Source organism: Rattus norvegicus, chromosome 12 (genome assembly GCF_021556685.1).
Source record: "Rattus norvegicus strain SHRSP/BbbUtx chromosome 12, alternate assembly SHRSP_T2T, whole genome shotgun sequence".
NCBI lineage: Eukaryota > Metazoa > Chordata > Mammalia > Rodentia > Muridae > Rattus > Rattus norvegicus.
In genome coordinates this window covers 23597346-23618526 of record NC_141545.1, presented here as the reverse complement: position 1 = coordinate 23618526, position 21181 = coordinate 23597346, and the positions used below count along the sequence as shown (strand labels likewise).

At 42.4% G+C, this 21181-nt stretch overlaps 1 protein-coding gene and 2 pseudogenes across 2 annotated transcripts; 2 read left to right on the top strand and 1 right to left on the bottom strand.

Annotated features, from left to right (window-relative positions):
• The first annotated feature begins 1129 nt into the window (after positions 1 to 1129).
• Gjc3 (gap junction protein, gamma 3) lies at positions 1130 to 16168 on the top strand. Its single transcript, NM_001447262.1, is given in 2 exon segments — positions 1130 to 1267; positions 10454 to 16168. A coding segment is annotated over 1 exon segment (774 nt). The 5' UTR covers positions 1130 to 1267; position 10454; the 3' UTR covers positions 11229 to 16168.
• Positions 4305 to 4944, bottom strand: Ccdc90b-ps1 (coiled-coil domain containing 90B, pseudogene 1; annotated as a pseudogene).
• Positions 16169 to 18452: 2284 nt separating the features above from the next.
• On the top strand, positions 18453 to 18894 carry Rpl31l15 (ribosomal protein L31 like 15; annotated as a pseudogene). Its single transcript, XR_015634695.1, has one exon. The product of XR_015634695.1 is annotated as a ribosomal protein L31 like 15 (transcript).
• The last annotated feature ends 2287 nt before the right edge of the window (positions 18895 to 21181 follow it).

Below are 21181 nucleotides of genomic sequence, written 5' to 3'. Positions count from 1 at the left end.
GAGTTTATTGAGCACAAGGCAGGGTAAAGGAGTAAATAAAAAGTGATTGGTTGACTGAGATGAATCTCATCATATTGGGGCTTACAAACAGCCAGCAGGAAATGACTAGGGAGAGACAGTCAGATGGAGTTTCCCACAGAGAAATTCCAGGGCGGAGCAGGGTGTCCCCTCCAGTGAACCTTTTAAGTAAGACAACCCCACACAAAGAACTACAGGCAACTGGGTAAAACTGGGAGTGGGAGAGGTGGTCCTTCCCAGGAAAGAGTGCTCTAATTGGATGTTTGATGCCAAATAGTCAACCCTGAAAACACAGATACAAATAGCTTTATATGGACTCAATAGATTACACTTGACAATCTATGTGTACACAAGCATGCAATAATAATTGATTAAAAAAGGCCATGAATTTGAAGGAGATAAGGGAGGTGTATATGACACACTTGGGGGAGAGGAAAGAAGGGCAAATTGTCATTAAAATGCTATCTCCAAAGGAAAAACTAAAAGAGGAAAAATAGATAACAAATAATAGACAGAAGCATCCTCATCAAATTGGGTGCTCTCAAGATCCAACAGAAACTGACTGGGAAATTCAGAGCAGTCATCTGGAGTTCTCCACTGAGCTTTCTGTCCTCGCCTGAGCTCCCCATGGGTGCACTGCAGCCCTTCTCCCACTCTGGGACACACAATGTAGGACATAGCAGCAGCTTCTGCTGTATTTTCTCGCAGCTCGTTTTCTTCTAGCTGTTTTCAAGAAGACAATGTTTTTACTCTTTGGCTGTTGGCTGTTTCCCTTCCTCCGTGTTACAGAGTCTGGGAGGCAGCTCATCCCTAGGTCCTTAGAAGATCCTCTGAGACAAACATACTTGGGTCTCAAGTGAGAGAGGTCAGTCCTACTTTTCAGTGAGCTCTCAGTGAGCTCAATCATCCCAAGACAATTAACCAATAGAATGTACAGAATAAACCTTCACTTCTTTCAGATGGTCTCAAAGCCTCCATTCACGTAGAGAATACATCCCGTGACCTTGACACCACAGTCACTCCCCAGAGATCGTGACTTGAGGGCAGGGTCTCCTGGTCCTCCAGTTGGAATTCTTTTATGCTGCAGCGAGCCTGCCAGGAATGAAAAGGAGAAGGCGAAAGAGTGGGTGGCTGCAGGAGGCAGGGCCATTGCCAGATTCTAGACCCTGCAGGCTCCAGTGTGAGGATTCCTTTTGGCTCCTTTCCTCTGTGGTTGATGCTTCTGCTTGGAGTTGCCAGGCAAGTGCAGGTAAATTCGTGGGCAGAGGGTACTAGGGTTGAGATTATCCTGAGCTTTGAAGAGGTGTCTGTGGGTGGATGCACTCGTGTTTACAAAGAGACAGCTTTGAAATTGATGCAAGATCTATCAGTCAGGGATATGGTCCAGTATCCCGGGTCTCTGTTGCTGCTCGTTTTGCAGTTTCCTGGCCAGGCTTTGAAGAGAAGCATCTAGAACGCTTTCCAGGCCAGGCAGAGGGATGTGGGAGCAATGAGTTTGGGTTTGCACAGCCAAGTTCCTCCTTCCTCAAGGGTTCTTCTTTCTGCTTCTCCTTAACCTTTCTGGGATGGATTCAGTCACTGATGACATTCTGACATGCCCCCCCCCCCCCCATTCCCCTCAAAAATAGTATGTGAGATACTTTGAAAAATGCTCATTAAAATTATGATGGGATTTCAAATAATCTGTTTAGGTGCTTGAAAATCTACTCAAATTCTGGGATTTCCTTTCCTAGTTAGAATGTGTGCTTGTTGTTACACTTACACTCTACTTATCTATCTATCTATCATCTATCTATCTATCTATCTATCTATCTATCTATCTATCTATCTATCTATGTATCTATGTATCTATGTATCTATGTATCTATGTATCTATGTATCTATCTATCTATGTATCTATGTATCTATGTATCTATGTATCTATCTATCTATCTATGTATCTATGTATCTATGTATCTATCTATCTATGTATCTATCTATCTATGTATCTATCTATCTATGTATCTATGTATCTATGTATCTATGTATCTATGTATCTATGTATCTATGTATCTATCTATCTATCTATCTATCTATCTATCTATGTATCTATGTATCTATGTATGTATCTATGTATCTATGTATCTATGTATCTATCTATGTATCTATCTATCTATGTATGTATGTATCTATCTATCTAGTATCTATCTATCAATCTATCTATTTAATATCTATCTATCTAGTATCTATCATCTATCTATCTATCTATCTATCTATCTATCTATCTATCTATCTAGTCTCATGTAGGCCCACTTATCCCTAAATTCACTGTCTGAGGATGACCTTGAACCTCTGATCCTCCTGCTTCCCCCTCCCTAGTGCATGCACCACCACACCTGGTTTATGCATTGCTATGGATAAAACTCAGGGGCTTGTGCGTGTGAGGCAAGCATTCTACTAATTGAGCTACAGCTTCAATCTACTTGAGTTCTGAAAACCAGCTCTGTAGAGCAGTGCATTTCATCACGGCATTTCCATGCATACTTTGACTTGTTCTTTCTCCCCTCATCCTCTCTCATGCCCTTTCTTCTATGTTAGTCCTGCTCTTCTCTTTTCCGCCCCCATTCTTCTCACATATCACATCTATTCTGTTCCCCTTTCCTTCCTCGTCCCTTAAGACCTCTCTCCCCCATGCCTTCTGGTTTTTAGATGTAACCCGTGTCTACTTTAATGTCCTATACCCACACATATGTATACACGTGTAAAAATTAAAATCTGGGTCCTGTCTTTGAGAGAAAACACGTATTACATCAGTATATGTCTTTTTGGGCCCTGGCTACTTGGCTTAGTACGATAGTCTCCTGTCTCATTCATCTCCCGGTTGTCTCAGTGAGCTGGTGGTTGGAGTGCAGCCTAACGCCGCAGGACGTCAGGGGAGAACTTTCTACTTGCTGTATTGTGTTAGCACTCAGAAAGTTTCAGGATCTTGGGCTGGGAAGATGGCTCAGTGAGTTATGTGCTTGTTGTGAGAGCATGAGGACCTGAGTTAGAATCCCCCAAACCCACATCAAAGCTGGGCTGTGGTGATGTATGTCTGTAATCCCGGCAGTACTGTGGTGAGAGGGTAGGTGGAGACTGGAGAATCCCTGGAAGCTGGTAGGCTAGTTAGCCTGGCATTCACAGTGTCAAGCAAGAAATCCTGCCTTAGGATTGATACACAGGGGCTTCTAACTCTGCATTTATGCTGTGGCATAAGCATGTACCTTCCACATATCACACAGGCACACACATACACACACACACACACACAGAGACACCCACACACACAGACACCCACACCCACGCACACACACAGAGGCACACACACACAGGCACACACACAGAACCTGTTAAGTCCCTGTAACGTTACTTGTATGTATGTATGTTTACAGATGGCCACTTGGGATTAGATAACATAGGCCATCTGTCCCTGGAAAAGACTAATTCTCTCTTTTAGAAGCCTTTAATTGCCTGCAACCCTGTCTAGAAATGAGGCCTTGTGACATTTCCTCTTTGCACAGTAGCTCATTACTTGGTGCTGTCACTTTTCAGGTTTTGTTTAGGCAACCACATTACTGAGCTTGCACAGGAAGTTAGATGCTCTGGCCCTCTGACTATTACAATCTTTCTGCTCCTGTCTTGTGAGGTGTGCTCTGAGTCTTAGGTGTAAGGCTGTATTGTAGGTATGTCAACTGGGACTGGGCATTCTGTAGTCAGTGGTAATCTACATCTTGACCAGATGGAGCCTAGCTTGCTTTCTTTCTTTCTTTCCTTCTTTCCTTCTTTCTTTCTTTCTTTCTTTCTTTCTTTCTTTCTTTCTCTCTCTTTCTTTCCTTCTTCCTTCCTTTCTTTTGCTATAGTATTTTATTTTATACAAAAATCTAACTGCAATAATAACCAAGAAAGTAAAATCCAGTAATCTTTCTTTCTTTCTTCCTTCCTTTCTCTTTCTCTCTTTCTTTCTTTCTTTCTTTCTTTCTTTCTTTCTTCCTTCCTTTCTTTTGCTATAGTATTTTATTTTATACAAAAATCTAACTGCAATAATAACCAAGAAAGTAAAATCCAGTAAGTGTATAGATTACAGAACTGTTTTCAAGAATGTAATCTGATAACGAATCCTACTTCACTTACAAAGCTCAGATGCAAAACTGTTTTTATCGCTAGAGTTGTCAGAAGATAAGGACCAAGTGCACTTCTATCTCAAGCCAGGCTTTGAGTTAGAGCTTTTCAACATAAAAATAAAATGAAAATAAAATACAACATGAAAATAAAATACCAAAACACTTCATTTAGTCTACAAGTTCTTTGAAGAGTTTGTAGTAAGTACATTCTGTGGAGTAATCATCATCCGCAACAGGAGTGTCAGTTCTCCTTCCAGAACCTATAAAACCCCAATGCTATGGCCAAGCAATTGAACACCGAGGCTGCAAGATAACGAAATGTCTCAAGTTTGCTCGACTCCATCAGCGATTTTAAGGAAGAGATTTCAGTGTCATTTTTATTACTGGTTTGTGTATCCTTTTTGGTAAACTCATTGGTTGCTTCCATAAGTTGCTTTTCTTAATCTGTGAACATGTCTGTCGCTCTGCTCCGTTCCAGGTTGATGTCCAGCTGATTGTCCGCTCTGACTCGAGTGGTTTCATTAGTCAACTGCTGCTTCACTTGATCTAGTTCAGTTTTCATTTTCTCATTCTCTGCTCTCGGATTTGCAAATTCAATTTTCTCTAGGATGACCATGTCTTTTCTTACGGAATCCAAATGAGCCATTAGCTGCTGCACGGTTATTTCCTGTTGAGCTTTACTCACCATTTCCTTGTAGATCGTATCCAAGGAGACATTTGATAACGTACTTAGTACCGATACAATCGCCTGTGCTTGTGTTTTGTCAAATCCGTGAGTTTCCAAGTCCTGCACCCACGCATGGGTATCAAAAGTTAATTTTCTTTATTCTAGAGGAGTTATGCCCACTGGTTTTCTATCATAACCCGACTTAGTTGTGGTGGTCAAGAAAACTCTCCGCAGGGCGGGTGACAGACACCCGTGGGGAGTTGAAATCCAGCGGATTCCGCTGCCCTCAGGAGGCAGGAACCACAGAATCAATCCAGCGGCTCCTCTTACTCTCTGAGCTCCGGATCAGCAAAGGGAAGCGGGATGTTGTTGATTCTCGCAGAGGCTTTCGGGCAATGAAGTTCTCTCACCATAAGGATGCTGGGAAATGTAGTTTCCTATCTGTCACTAAATCACTTAACTTGCAGGGGGCGGGGGGGGGGGGGGTTCTTCAACAAAGCCAGGCCTCTTCCCAGAGCCACACTTCAAATGACTCACAGCTTATCCCCCTAGTCCAGATGGAGCTTTCTATAAAGTCTCCATTTGCTGCAAAAAGAAGCTTCTCCGGTGAAAGATGAGAGCTGTACTTAGTTGCGGATATCAGGATAAGTGTGTGTGTGTGTGTGTGTGTGTGTGTATGTGTGTGTGTGTGTGTGTGTGTGTGTGTGTGTGTGTATGTGTGTGTGTGTGTGTGTGTGTGTGACAGAGATGGGGGAGGGGGAGGGAGAGAGAGGAGAGAGAGGGGGAGGGAGGGAGGGAGGGAGGGAGAGAGAGAGAGAGAGAGAGAGAGAGAGAGAGAGAGAGAGAGAGAATAACAAGAATTAGAGGCCATGACTTTGAGAAGTATTTGAAGGACATGGGTAAAGTAGGGAAGAGGGGGAGCAGTAACATAAATATAGTGCTCATGTATAAAATTCTCAAAAAAGGGAAAGCAGATATAAAGAGCTGTCTGTGGAACTTTCTAGAATAACTTTCTAGAGGTTTGCATAGTATCTTAATAGGACACAACTGCTATAAAATAGTTTTGAATGATTGATTTGTGATCCACAGAACTTTCTTTTATTTTCCAGTTCTGGATGCAGGCACTAGCAGACAAAGTATCTGGATTAGGCCTTTACTTCATGGATGGTGATGTCTCTGTGTCTTCAGCTGACGGAAGGAGCTGAAGGGCTCCCTCAGATTTTAACCCATTCATGACTTAAAGGCTCTCTCTCTCTCTCTCTCTCTCTCTCTCTCTCTCTCTCTCTCTCTCTCCCCTACCTCCCCCTCTTTCTTCCTTGGTTCTGGGGTTGAATCTAGGGCCTTTTGCATGCTAGGCAGGTATGTGTCCCCAACTTGTCACTGGGAAATTCTAGTGAGGACATTACTATACTGCTGAGCCAGGCCCAACAGTTGGTAAAGACACCAACAGTTAGAGCACAACACATGATCGTTTGGGAGTGAGACAGGAAGATGTAGAAGAAGGTTCCTATTGGGGCAGAAATAAAGATAGCGCACTTGGTATTATGACCAGACCACTGAGAAATTTCTGAAGTTTGTCCTTGATAATGGTTACTCCTCGTCATGAGGGAGATAAACATTCAAAGAACAGAGATTAGAGATTTGAATTTCTAACCTCATCTTGGTTTGCCCCCAAACCCTGTGACATTTAATTATGCCAAATTCTTGTTCCCAAGCTGGTAAAATATAAAGAACACCGGACTAGAGTAAGCACTGGAATTCACATTGGTTTCTAAATCACCAACTTATACATGCTGTTTTAGTTTTAGGTTTTTTTTTTTTAAGATTTATTTTATTTTGTGTGTGTGAGTGTGAACTTGCATGCATATATGTATGTGCACCTCAGGCATGCCACCATGGAGACCAGAAGAGGTTATGGGATCTGCTGGAACTGTAGTTACAGATGGTTGAGAGCCACCATTGTGGGTGCTGGGAATTGATCCAAGCCCTGTCCAATAGCAACAAGTACTCCTAATCAATGAGTCATCTTTCCAGCCCTCTGTGGTGATAACCTTAATTGTCAACTTGACACAAACTAGAGTCACTTTCAGTGAGCGATTGCCTAGATCAGCTTGGTCTGTGAGCATGTCTTTGTGTGTAGGAGGCAATTGGCCCTCACTGCTTTAATTGATTTGGGAAGACTCGGCTTGAAGGTGGGCGGCGTCGTTCTCTGGGTTTGGGTTATGGATTGTATAAGCATAGAAAAGGCAAGCTAATCACTAAGCGTGCATGCCTCTGTCTTAGTGAGAATTTCCATTGCTGTGAAGAGACACCATGACCAAGGCAACTCTTATAAGGGGTAACATTTGGGCTAGCTTACAGTTTCAGAGGTTCAGTCCATTCATGGCAGGAAGCATGGCACCGTCCAGGCAGACATGGTACTGAGAGAGGGGGCAGAGAGTTCTGGCATCTTGATCAGAAGGCAGCTAGGAGAAGACTTACTCTTCTACACTGGATGGAGCTTCAAAGACCACCCCAACAGGGATGTACTTCCTCCAGTGAGGCCGCAGATCCTAACAGTACAACTCCCTATGGGCCAAGCATATTCAGACCACCACACCTTCCTTTTCTCTGCTCCTGAGTGTGGATGTAATGTGAACAGATGTTTTAAGTTCCTGCCACCTTTACTTCCCTGCTGGGATGGACTGTTTCCTGGAATTGTAAGCTGGAATAAATCCTTCTTCCTTTTTTTCTTTTTCATGACTAGAAATTAAACTAGGATAGCTACATAAATTCATATTATTCACTTACATTTCTTTAACTGGCAAATAAGGGGAGTCAGAGACTTGGTATTAATTATGGTTTGAATGAGTGTCCTCACAGAAATACATACATAAAGATTTAGCCTTTAGGGTAGTGTTATTAGAATGTGTTGTGGACTTGAAAGAGTTTTTTTTATTTAAAAAATTTATTGGATATTATTTTATTTACATTTCAATTATTCCCTTTCTGGTTTCCTATCCATAAGCCCCCTAGGCCCTCCCCCTCCCCTTCTTCTATAAGAGTGTTCCCCTCTCCCATTCCCCTACAGTGGGGGCCCAACTTTGGCAAGACCAAATGGCTTCTCCTTTCTTTGGTGCCCAACAAGACCATTCTCTGCTACATATGCAGCTGGAGCCATGGGTCAGTCCATGTGTACTCTTTGGGTAATAGTTTAGTCCCTGGGAGCTCTAGTTGGTTGGCATTGTTGTTCTTATGGGTTGCTGCTAGCATTCGCCTCTGTATTTGACATGCTCTGGCTGTGTCTCTCAGGAGACATCTATATTTGGTTCCTGTCAGCATGCATCTCTTAGCTTCATCAATTTTATCTTGTTTTGGGGCACATGTGAGGAAGCTCTGAATGGCCGTTCCTTCAGTCTCTGCTCCAAACTTTGCCTCCATATTCCTTCCTATGAATATTTCTGTTCCCCCCTTTTAAGAAGGAGTGAAGCATCTACACTTTGGTCATCCTTCTTCTTGAGCTTCATGTGGTCTGTGGATTGTATCTTGGGTAATTTGAGCTTTAGGGCTAATATCCACTTATCAGTGAGTGTATACCATGTGTGTTTTTCTGTGATTGGGTTACCTCACTCAGGATGATAGTTCAATCCATTTGCCTATGATTTTCATGAAGTCATTGTTTTTCATAGCTGACTAGTACTCCATTGTGTAGATGTACCACATTTTCTATATCCATTCCTCTGTTGAAGGGCATCTGGGTTCTTTCCAGCTTCTGGCTATTATAAATAAGTCTTCTGTGAACATAGTAGAGCATGTGTCTTTGTTGTATGTTGTAACATCTTTTGGGTATATGCTCAAGAGAGGTATAGCTGGGTCCTCAGGTAGTACTATGTCCAATTATCTGAGGAACCTTCAGACTGATTTCCAGAATGGTTGTACCAGTCTGCAATCCCACCAACAATGGAGGAATGTTCCTCTTTCTCCACATTCTCACCAGCATCTGTTGTTACCTGAGTTTTTGATCTTAGCCATTCTCACTGGTGTGAGGTGGAATCTCAGAGTTGTTTTGATTTGCATTTCCCTAATGACTAAGGATGTTGAACATTTCTTTAGGTACTTCTCAGCCATTCGGCATTCCTCAGCTGAGAATTCTTTGTTTAGCTCTGGACTCCATTTTCAATGGAGTTATTTGATTCTCTGGAGTCTAACTTCTTGAGTTCTTTGTATATTTTGGATGTTAGCCCTCTATCAGATGTAGGATTGGTAAAGATCCTTGCCCAATCTGTTGGTTGCCGTTTTGTCCTAACCACAGTGTCCTTTGCCTTACAGAAGCTTTGCAGTTTTATGAGATCCCATTTGTCGATTCTTGATCTTAGAGCATAAGCCATTGGTGTTTTGTTCAGGAAAATTTCCCCAGTGCCCATGTGATTGAAGCTCTTCCCCACTTTTTCTTCTATTAGTTTGAGTGTATCTGGTTTGATGTAGAGGTCCTTGATCCACTTGGACTTAAGCTTTGTACAGGGTGATAAGCATGAATTGATCTGTATTCTTCTACATGCTGACCTCCAGTTGAACCAGCACCATTTGTTGAAAATGCTATCTTTTTTCCATTGGATGGTTTTAGCTCCTTTGTCAAAGATCAAGTGACCATAGGTACATGTGTCCATTTCTGGATCTTCAGTTCTTTTCCGCTGATCTTGTCTGTCTCTGTACTTTCTGGGGCTAGAGAGATGGTGTTGTGGTTAAGAGTGCTTGCTGTTCTTTTAGAGGACCTGAGTTTGGTTCTCACTGTTCATGTCTGAGTCATGATTCATGTGAATCATGGTTGATTCACAACCTCTTGTAACTCCAGCTCAAAGGGATCTGATGCCCTTGTCTGGTCTCTATGGACAGGTACACACACACACACACACACACACACACACACACACACACACACGAAAAATAAACATAAGAAGAGGAGACTAATGGGAGGTCTTTAAATCATTGGAGACCTCTCTCTCTCTCTCTCTCTCTCTCTCTCCATATGTAATATGGACTGGAGCTCAGTGTCATTCTCTGGGAGTCAACCACCTTGTATTTGTATTTGAGACAGGATCTTTTGTTGGTTGGAGGCTCTCCAATTGGCTAGGATCTTCCTGTCCCAGTCTCCCCAGTAAAGGGGTTTCAAGCATGCACCACCTCATGCATTTTTACATGGGTTTTCAGGATTAAGCTTAGGTTTTTATGCTTGTGTTTTGCTGACTGAGCAAACGCACCATTTACAAAAATGTACTCTTGAAAGGGCTTGTGGGATTCTGTCTATCTTCTTGTCTCCTTGGGTTGAGACTTTTTGCTCCAATCTTTTCATTGCCATCGAAGACATGATATGTTCATTCAATGAGTAACCCTCACCAAATCTGTGCTGTTATTTCGAGTTCAAACCTACATAACTGTGTGTAACTAAACCCTTTGTGTATATAAAGGTAATTAGCTCAGGCATTACATTGTAGGAGTATAAAGATGGCTAAATGGTGTTTGATCACTTTTGGAGAGGAGCAAAAAGCTTGCTTTGCAGATCTGTGGGTTAGCATTGAACTCGACAGTCTGAAGCCTCCTCTAAAAGTCAGCGAGACAGCTGCACTGATAATTGTTCTCTGCTTGGTGGCAGGATGTGCTGCAGTTTCCTGAGACAGCTATTGGCTCGGGAGAGCCAGCACTCCACCCCGGTGGGGCGCTTCCTTCTTCCGGTGCTCGTGGGATTCCGTCTCCTGATTCTGGTTTCCAGCGGACCTGGCGTTTTCGGCAATGATGAGAACGAATTCATGTGTCATTTAGGGCAGCCAGGATGTAAGACCATTTGTTATGATGTCTTCCGCCCTCTCTCTCCGTTGCGCTTCTGGGCCTTCCAAGTCATCCTGATGGCTGTACCCAGCGCTATTTATGTGGCTTTCACTCTGTATCATGTGATTGGATACTGGGAGGTACCAGGCAGGAACAAGGAGCAAGAGGCCCAGATTTGCAAAGGGGGTCGTTGCAAGGATGTCTCAGGGGCTATGAGCCTCAAGCTTCTCTGGGCCTATGTGGCACACCTTGGGGTGCGGCTGGTCCTTGAGGGAGCAGCTCTAGGAGTTCAGTACCATCTATATGGCTTCAAGATGCCCAGCACTTTTATATGTCGTGAGGATCCTTGTATTGGCAGCACAACCTGTTTCCAGTCTCACCCTTCTGAGAAGACCATCCTCCTCAACACCATGTTTGGGATCAGCGGGGCCTGTCTCTTATTTATTTTCTTGGAGCTTGTGCTTTTGGGTTTAGGGAGGGTTTGGAAGACGTACAGGCACAAACTTCCCCTCTTTAAGAACTTGTCAACCTCAGAGCGCTCTGTAAGACACAAGGACACAACCGATGACTTGTCAGTGGTGGAGACAAAAGAGCCATTTTGAGAAGCAGGTGAGAACCCTACTGACAGTCATCTGTCCCTGCCTCTGATGTCTCTGTGTTGGCAGTCCCCACCCTTGTCCTTTGGGGTGAACAGCTCCCCACGTTATAATGTGTAGATAATCGATCTCCAAGTAGATACATTCTAAAAATTATTTACTTTTTACTTTAAATTGTGTGTGTGTGTGTGTGTGTGTGTGTGAATTCAGGTGCCTGTGGAGGCCAGAGAGAGGTAGCTGTCCAATGTGGGTACTGGGTTCTTTGGTTTCTTTGCAAGAGGAGTATGCACTCTAAATCACTGGAATATCTCTCCAGATCCCAGATGTATTTTTTTTAAAGGGATGAAATGTTTACTTTGGTTCACAGTTTGAGGGCATAGTCTCTCATGGTGGAGAAGGCATTTATATTTATATATGAAACATGTAGCCCTGGCTGGCCTGGAACTTGCTATGTAGATCAGGCTGGCTTTGAACTCATGGAGAACCATCTGCCTCTGGCTCCCAAGTTCTAAGATTAAAAGCACAAGCCACCACGTGTGGCTGAGGCAGCTGTATTTTGATTACCATCCCAGACTGTTTACCAGTACCTATCCCTATCAGTTTCACATCTCTGTGTAGTAGACCATGATCTGTGCACTCTCTGCCCTTTCCTGTCTTCAGCTTCTGCTTGGTTTCTACTTTGCAGAGTTATAAGTTTGCCTGTAGAAAACTCTGGAACCTGATCTTCTTCAATACATCCAGTGTTTTGGCTGGGGAGATGGTACAGTGGGTAAAGACTCTTGTCATGAAGCCTCATGATCTGAGATTGATCTCCAGAACCCACAGGGAGAAGGGAGAAAAACCAGCTCCCACAGGATGTCCACATACATGCTTTGGAGAGCATACACACACTGTACACACACACACACACACACACACACACACACACACACACGTTAATAATAAATAAAATAATAAAATCTCAGAAAACAAATAGCAAAACCTCCTGCATCAATTATCTGTCACTTCTAACTTATCTATCCTTTTCTCCACTAAATATAGGCAAATACCAACCTAGTTTCTGTTCTAATGGATTATCTATCTTAATCTGTGATTTTTTATAGAGGTGGAATCATGCAATATACCTGTTAATCACTTGTATATCTTTATGAAAATGACCATGTTTTTGTGCCAATTAAAATCAGGTAATTTTTTTTTTTTTGGCATTGTAAAAACTCTTTATTTGGGAGCTGGAGAAATGGCTCAGTGGCTAAGAGCACTGACTGCTCTTACAAAGGTCCTGAGTTCAATTCCCAGCAACCACATGGTGGCTCACAACCATCTGTAATGAGATCTGATGCCCTCTTCTGGTGTGTCTGAACACAGCAACAGTGTACTCATAACATAAAAGAATTAATACATTTAAAAATATTTAAAAAACCTCTTTATATATTATAATTGTTAGGTACTTATCAAGTGACTCCTTTCAAAATAGTCTCTTCTATACCATGGGTCATCTTCATTTTTTTCTGAGTAGCATTTCTTTAATTCTTTACATGTTTACAGTGTACTTTGATCATGTCTACCCCCATATTCCTATCTAACTGCTCTTGGGTCTCCTGTCATGCCCCTGTGCCATGTCCTCTTTTCTTTATAACCCACTGAGAACAAAGTCAGGGCTACTCAAATGTGCATGGTGTGAAGCCATCTACTGGACCATGGTCAGTCTACTTGATGCCATACCTCTGAAGAAGATGGCGTCTTCCTCTCCCAACATCGATCAACTGCTAACAGTTCCTCAGCTGTGGGCCGTCCCTCACTCATTCATGCTGTAATGCGGATGTCTTGAGCTTGTGCAGGCAACCACTACTTCTGTGAGTTTATGAGTGCAACTCCCTGCCATGTTTAGAAGCTTCTGTTTCATAGCAGATCTCCCAGAGATCTGGCTTTTACTTTTGGCTCTTACCATATGGTTGCTGGGAATTGAACTCAGGACCTTCGGAAGAGCAGTCAGTGCTCTTAGCCACTGAACCATTTCTCCAGCCCCCAAATAAAGAGTTTTTACAATGCCAAAATTTTACTTTCTCATTTCCCTATCTTTTCTAATGTTCCCTTGAGCTTTGGGGGCAAGAGTGTGATATAGATCTCTCATTTGGGACTGAATACTCTATAGACAACTTTTCCCACATTTTGACAAATTGTGAGTCTGTATATTGGCCACTGTATACTGTAAAACGAAATTTCTGTGGTCTGTGCTGAAAACTGACCTAATCTGTATCAAGAAGCATTTAGAAGACAGTTTGATACTATGTCAATTTAGCAAACTAATAATAATAAACTTTTCTTTAGGGCCTTTGAGCTCCCCAGGATGGGTTCTTGGCCAGATTTGTAGTACCAGGCATGGGTTTCCTCCTGTGGAGTGGATCCTCAATCTAATCAGAAAGCAGTTGGTTACTCCTGTAACATCTAAACCACTGTTGCACCCATGGGTGTGTCTTGTGAGGCTGGTTTTTGTAACTCAACAGATCAGAAAGAGTTTTGATGACTAGGAAGGCTAGCCAGGAGGGAGTTGGCAATATTTTTTTGATGTACAAGACCTTTTCATTTTTTTTTTGGTTCTTTTTTTTCGGAGCTGGGGACCGAAAGACCTTTTCATTTTGATGAAATATAATTACTTCTTTTTCTTTTGGTGTTTGTGATTTTGGTGCTACATTTAAGTGACCATTGTTTGACACAAAACTATGAATTTACACTTTGTGTTTCCATCTAAGAATTGCATACCTTTAACTTACGTTTATGTCTCTGATCTTTTATGGAGTGGGGAAAAAAGACAAAGGATGACATTATCTTTCTTGTTGGAAATAGTGTAAATGAGCAAAATATTTGATTGGCAGAACTGACTCTTAAAAGTAAATGCAAAAGAAAAAGGCATTCGTCTTCATGTACATGGTCTTATTTTAGTTTGTTATACAGTGTTTAGTTGATGTCCCTGGGAGGACTGCTTTTTTCTGAGTGGAGATGGAGGCGGTGTGTGGGGAGCAGGGAGGTGTTGGGAAGAGATTGCCGGGGAGAGAGGAAGCAAAACTGCAGTCAGGATGTAAAATATGAGAGAAGAATAAAAATAATTTTGAATTAAAAACAAACAAACAAACACCCAATCCCTGAAATGTAAATAAACTTAGATGGTTACACTAAAAAAAAAATAAAGAATGTAAATGTCCTTCAAAAGGATTGGGGAAAATGCATATACAGTGGAATATTGCTCAGTCTCAAAAAATGAGAGAAAAGAGTAGAAAAGAAAAAATAGGGGATTCTGTAATATCATGGAGGACCCTGGAAAGTATATGTTATGTGAAATAATCACAAGAAAGTATATGTTATGTGAAATAAGACACAAGAGCAGATGTGACGGTAAACACATAACATGTAGAACACTGAAAATTCAAGCTCATGGAAAGAAAGAATAGAATGTTTATTACCTGAGACTGGACCATGGAAGGATTGGGGAAATGTTAGTCAAATGGCACAAAATTCCAGTGAAACAAGAAGAAAAAGTTCACAAGCTCTATTGTAGACCATAGAGACCAAAGTTATGGTGTTGAGTTTTGTTAGGTGTTCTTGCCAAAAAAAAAAAAAGTAAATTAGGTTAATAGATTAAGTAGGTTTGTTCCACCACCCTACATGTGTACCCACATCAAAACATCGTGTTGTATATGCTAAATATTTACTTGTCAGTTAAAAAAGTTCAATTAGGACAATTGTGTCTTTTTTTAATACAATGAAATAGATACATTTTTAAAATAAAGAAATGCATTTGTAAGTAAAATCAAAAGCTAAATGCTTACAGATGACCAATATTTCCGTAAGTGTTGGTGACCTACTGTTTCAGTTACTTTTCTGTTGCTGAGATAAAACACTGGCCTGAATGGGAGAAGATGCATCTGGACCTGCAGAAATAGATATGCCAGTGTTAGGTGATATCGGGGGTAGGGCACCTTCTCAGAGGAGAATGGGACGGGGTATGGGGGACCGATTCTGTGAGGGGGGACCAGGAGAGGGCAGCATTTGGGAAGTAAATAAATAAACTACCATGACCAGGCAATTCGTTAAGTGTTTTATCTAGGACTCAGAGTTCCAGAGGGTTGGAGTCCATAACCATCTCCAGATTGTGCTGTGCTTAACTATGCCTAAAATAAACCACTCAGGATCAGACTCTTGGAGTTTGAGCCATTACCTACTGAGCCATGTTGAACTGAACTGCCCTTTTGCCTTCTACCCATAACTTCTCTGCAAGTTCATTAAGGCGTTGGTTTGGCTCAACATTTTCCTGGTAATAATTAATCAATCCTGTGTGCACAATAAAGCACAAAGTAAGCTAAATGAAGATGGGATGTGACTACATTGAAACTCTCTGTAAAGTGTATGTGATGACGTCCATAAAAATCGGTTGTAAACAACAGCATCAACTGAAGAAATAAGTTTCATAAATATGAGAAACAAAGTTGTAAGAACAAGGTTCTGGGAATATGGAAACAAGGTTTTGGTGGTCAGAGTGACCAGGCTTAAGTTGAGACCAGCCAAAACAAACAAAGCTGTTCTTGGAAAAAGACCCCCCTACCCCTCCCTGTGATAAATTCCGAGAAAAACCGCCAGATGTGTCAGCCTGACCTTATCTGACCACCCAGCTCCCCCCACCCTTTCTCAGGGACTTTCTGAGGCCAGGTGCAGAGCAGGATGAGGAAATCGGCTAATTAAGCCAAAAACAGCCCCTTGAGTGAACCAACCAATGCCTGATGAGATCCTTTGTCCTGTGTTCCACTAATCAGAGTATAAGCCAGCTAACTCTGTTGCTGAGGTCTGACCTCTGTAAAGTACAAAAGACGTGTGCTTTTTGAGTTCGAGGTTGCCTCTCCCTGTGAGGATGAGCAACCCCATGCGCATGGATCAATAAACCTCTTACCATTGCATCGGTCTGTTGTCATATTGTGTTCTGTGGGTTGCACTCCTGAGCTAAGACCACTTTCGGGTCTTACAACACAACCAACCAGACCCCACCAGAGCTCCCAGGGACTAAACCAACCGATGAGTGCGCGTGGAGGGACCCATGACTCCAGCCACATATATAGTGGAAGATGGCATTGTCCAGTATCAATGGGGAAAAAAAGCCCTTGGTCTTGTGAAGGCTCGTTTCCTCAATGTTGGCGAATGCCAGGGTGTTGAGATGGGAGTGGGTGGGTGGGGGTGGGAGTGTCCTCATTGAGGCAGGGGTAGGGGGTAGGGGATAAGGGAGAGGAAAGAAGGGGGATAACATTTGAAATGTAAATACATAAAATATCCAAGAAAAATAAAATAAAAAATTGGTTCTATAGATTGAGTGAGCTTAAGGACTGGAGGAGAGTTCAGTGTTGTCTCTGGGTGCAGATCACCAAAGCTATCAAAGGTCACCAGATTAGCAAGCATGACTGCTCCCAGCCTTCTGGGAGGATAAATTACATTCTTTCCTTTGAAAGAACAGCCCTGTGTTCTTAACATTCCAGCCCCTCCAATCCCTGTGCTTATCTGTGAGCACAGAGTTCTCTGTGCCCCTACACATACCAAGGGAGGCAGTTCCTTATGATAAATCTCATGTAGGTGTTAGCATGCAAATTATAGAGACATCTTATTAGTTCTGTTTCTTTGGAGACCCATAGACTACTAAATTCATTGATTATATTAATAGCCAGAAATAAGGCACGTGGAATTTAATGTATTCACAAGTAAAGTCCTCGACAGCAACAGCTTTCTTAATCATTAGGGAATGACTTTATTCCTTGCTTTTAAATCCACTTTGAGGCTTCTGAGTAAGATGGTAGTGTAGAAGGTCGTTCCAGGGGACCCAGTAAAGGAAGGGTCAGAACAAGAAAAAATAAACTTTAATCCAGCAGAGAGAAACATCAGAAACTTACAAAGGTAGCATTAGAATATGTGAAAATTCCAGAAAAAAATGACGTAGTGTGATACATTGATAGGTAACCCATGGGCTGGTGATACAAGGGCTTATGCTTAGTGGTTAAGAGTGTTTGCTATTCTTGCAGAGTGCCAGAGTTGGAAGGCTCTCAACTGCTGTAACTCTAGTTCTGGGAATTTGACAACCTCTTCTGGCCTCTGTGATCACTCAGCTTGTATGCACAACATACCCACACTCAGGGTGATTAATACACAGATATTCTCTTCAGTTTTCTGTGCAGTGACTACTTCTCACAACTGTGATACATCAGGAGGCACTCCCATTTCCAAGCCCCAGCTAGAACAACCGTTAACTCAGTGGGTAGGATCTGATGAGTTAGAGAACCTGCCCAGACTGTGGAAAGCTAAGTGTGGCCAGCAGAGGTCACTGACATGCAAAGAAGAAAAGCTACTAAAGTGAAGGGAGTTCTTGTGGGACACAGCATTCTGTGGAAGGCAGCATGTGTCCAACACAGACTCAGTAGCATCATTAAACTGGAGGGAAGGCAAGATTCCACACGTCACCAGACCCTCTCCTTCATCCCATGCATGTAAGTAAGCCAGGACTATACAGAGAAACCCTATCCTGAAAAACCAACCAATCAATCAACCAACCAACCAACCAACCAACCAACCAACCAACCAACCAACCAACCAACCAAAGAAACAAAAACAAGTTCTTTTGGGTGTGTGACTGAAGAACACACTTAAGAGATGCTTGCTTATCCTTGTCTATGGCTGCACTATTACTGGGAAATGGTACCATCCTATATGGCCATCAACAGATGAGTTGCTAAATGCAATCCTTATGTAGAATGGATTTTATTTAACTGCACAGAAGATGAATTCATGGTACTAGTAGAAAATGTACGCACCCAGCAGTCAGTGTGTCCAGCAAAATAACTCGGATTCAGAAACACAAATTCCGCACCTTCTTGGGATGCTTCTTTTTGTTTTCATGGCTGTGGATAAAATCTAGGCTTCTAGAACACCAGGCAGATGCTTTATTGCCGAACTGTGCCGCAGATCATTGTAGAGTGATTATCGTGATCTCTCAAGTCCTATTAGGGAAAGAACTGCATGTTTTTTAAAGATTCCACAAATGCTGAACAGTAATGCAGAGCTTGGAATAGAACAGATACTCATCAAGTGTTGGTCCAATAAACAAGTGAGTGATACAGATGAAATATCTGCCTCAGCTAGAGAGATACTATATTCTTGCCTGAAGAAGAGCAACAGATCAAAGAATTAAAAGTTATTGAATACGCTTTCCAACTTGGGCCCGGCAGAATGGCTCCCGCAAAGAAGGGTGGCGAGAAGAAGGGCCGTTCTGCCATCAACGAGGTGGTGACCCGAGAATACACCATCAACATTCACAAGCGCATCCATGGAGTGGGCTTCAAGAAGCGTGCTCCTCGGGCACTCAAAGAAATTCGGAAATTTGCCATGAAGGAGATGGGAACTCCAGATGTGCGCATAGACACCAGGCTCAATAAAGCCGTCTGGGCCAAAGGAATAAGGAATGTTCCGTACCGCATCCGAGTACGTTTGTCCAGAAAGCGTAATGAGGATGAGGATTCACCAAACAAGCTCTACACACTGGTAACTTACGTGCCTGTTACCACATTCAAAAATCTACAGACGGTCAATGTGGATGAGAACTAACTGCTGAATGTCAAATAAAGTTACAGAACTGCCAAAAAAAAAAGTTATTGAATAAGCTGGATGGCAATGTCACACACCTTTAATTCTAGCACTCAGGAGGCAGAGGCAGGTGAATCTTTGAGTTTGAGGCCAATCTGGTCTACAGAGTGAGTTCCAGGATAGCCATGGCTACACAGAGAAACCATCTTGAGAAAACAAACAAACAAACACACAAAATAAGAAATTCTTCAAAGAAAGTGATGATGCATTTAATCTATTTGAAGAATAAGTGACAAATATGGGGCCAATCCACTTATTTAATATCCAAATAATGATAGAGTAACAACATATTTTTAAAACCAAATTTAATTATGTGTATGAGTGTGTATGTGGGTTTTTTTAAATTAATTTTTAAAAATGTATTCTCTTTACATCTTGCTCACGGCCCCTCTCCAAGTCACAATCCATCCCACAGTCTCTATTCTTCTCTGAGCAGGTGGGGCACTCCCTGGGTATCCCCCCACTCTGGCACTTCAAGTCTCTTTGGGGCTAGGCTCTTTCTCTCCCACTGAGGCCAGACAAAGCATCCCAGCTAGAAGAACATATTCTGTGTACAGGCATCAGTTTTTGGGTTAGCCCCACTTCAGTTGTTCGGGACCCACATGAAGGTCAAGCTGCACATCTGCTACATATGAGCAGGAGGCTTAGGTCCAACCTGTGTTTGTTCTTTGGTTGGTGGTTCAGACTTGCGAGCCCTAAGGGTCCAGGCTAGTTGACACTATTTGTCTTCCTGTGGATTCCTATCCCTTTTGAGCTGCAATCCTTCCTCCTATTCTTTCATAACAGTCCCTAAGCTCCATCCATTGTTTTCCTGTGGGCATCTGCATCTGTCTGAGTCAGCTGCTGGAAGGATATTCTCAGAGGACAGCCATGCTAGACTTCCGTCTGCAAGCATAACAGAGTATCATTAATAGTGTCAGTGACTAGTGTTTGTCCATGGGATGAGTCTCAATTATTGGTTGGCCATTCGCTCAGTCTCTGCTCCATTCCTGCAGCTGCATTACTTGTAGACAGGATAAATTTGGTGTTGAGAGTTTTGTGGGTGGGTGGTGAAGGGATTTAATATTTACTTGTTTTACCTCTAGACAATGGATCATAACATGTATCCTATACAATTGGAATATAATTAAAAGTGAGGGTGGAAATGACTTGTGTCCACTCTATGACTCCTTTTTCTACAATAGAAGTGCCAGAGAAACTCTCAAGATGGTTCATGAGGTGAGAGAGACTAGTTCTCTATCAGATTGTTTTTAAAGGATCGAATGCAAAGTTACAAGAAAGGCCTGTAGTTAAAAATGAAAAGCAAGTCCGAGATTCAGGAATTGTTTGTGTAGTTAATTGGCCCTCAGAGAGAATATTCCTCTATTATCAACAAAGTACACATCCCCAAAATGTATCATTCCCGACTCCAACAGACCAATTTTGAGTAAGATCTTTAGGGGTGTTTATCTCTGTGTGGGACATAAATTAATTGGTGTCTTGGGTGATATCTCCCAGAAGAGATCCAAGGTGTGTCATTTGGTGAATATCCCTTTGCCATTTACCCAATATCTCTTTGTCACAGCTGCAATCATAGGTCCTTCAGGACAAGGAACATTTCATCTCTCACAGATGGTGTTCCCTCTTCCCTTGTACTTGGCTCATGTCAGGCCAACTCTGTTTTGATTACCATTGAGGAAACAATTGTTAGTCATGAAGGGGATCCCTGACAGTAAAATAAAAAGTACAATTTTTTGTTCCATGAGAATGAGTACAGAACAATGAAGGTTAACCACGACCAGCAGAAAATATGAATAAAACTGAAGGAAAGGCCATCCAGAGACTGCTGCACCTAGGGATCCATCTCATCTGCAGACACCAAACCCAGACACTATTGCTGATGCCAAGAAGTACTTACTGACAGGAGACTGGTATACCTGTCTCCTGACAGGCTCTGCCAGAGCTGGACCAATACAGATGCAAATGTACACAGTCCAACATTAGACTGAGTGCAAAGTTCCCAATAGAGGAGTTAGAGAAAGGACCAAAGGAGCGGAAGGGATTTGCAACCCACAGGAAGAACAACAATATCAACCAATCAGACTCCACAAAACTCCCAGGGTCTAAACCACCAACCAAAGAGTACACAGGGGACCCATGGCTCCAGCAGGATATGTAGCAGAGGGTTGCCTTGTCAGGTATCACTGGGAGGGGAGGCTCTTGGTCATGTGGGACTTGATGTCCCAGGGTAGGGGAATGCTAGGTTGCTGATGAGTGAGCAAGTGGGGGAGCACCTTCATAGAGGTAGAGGA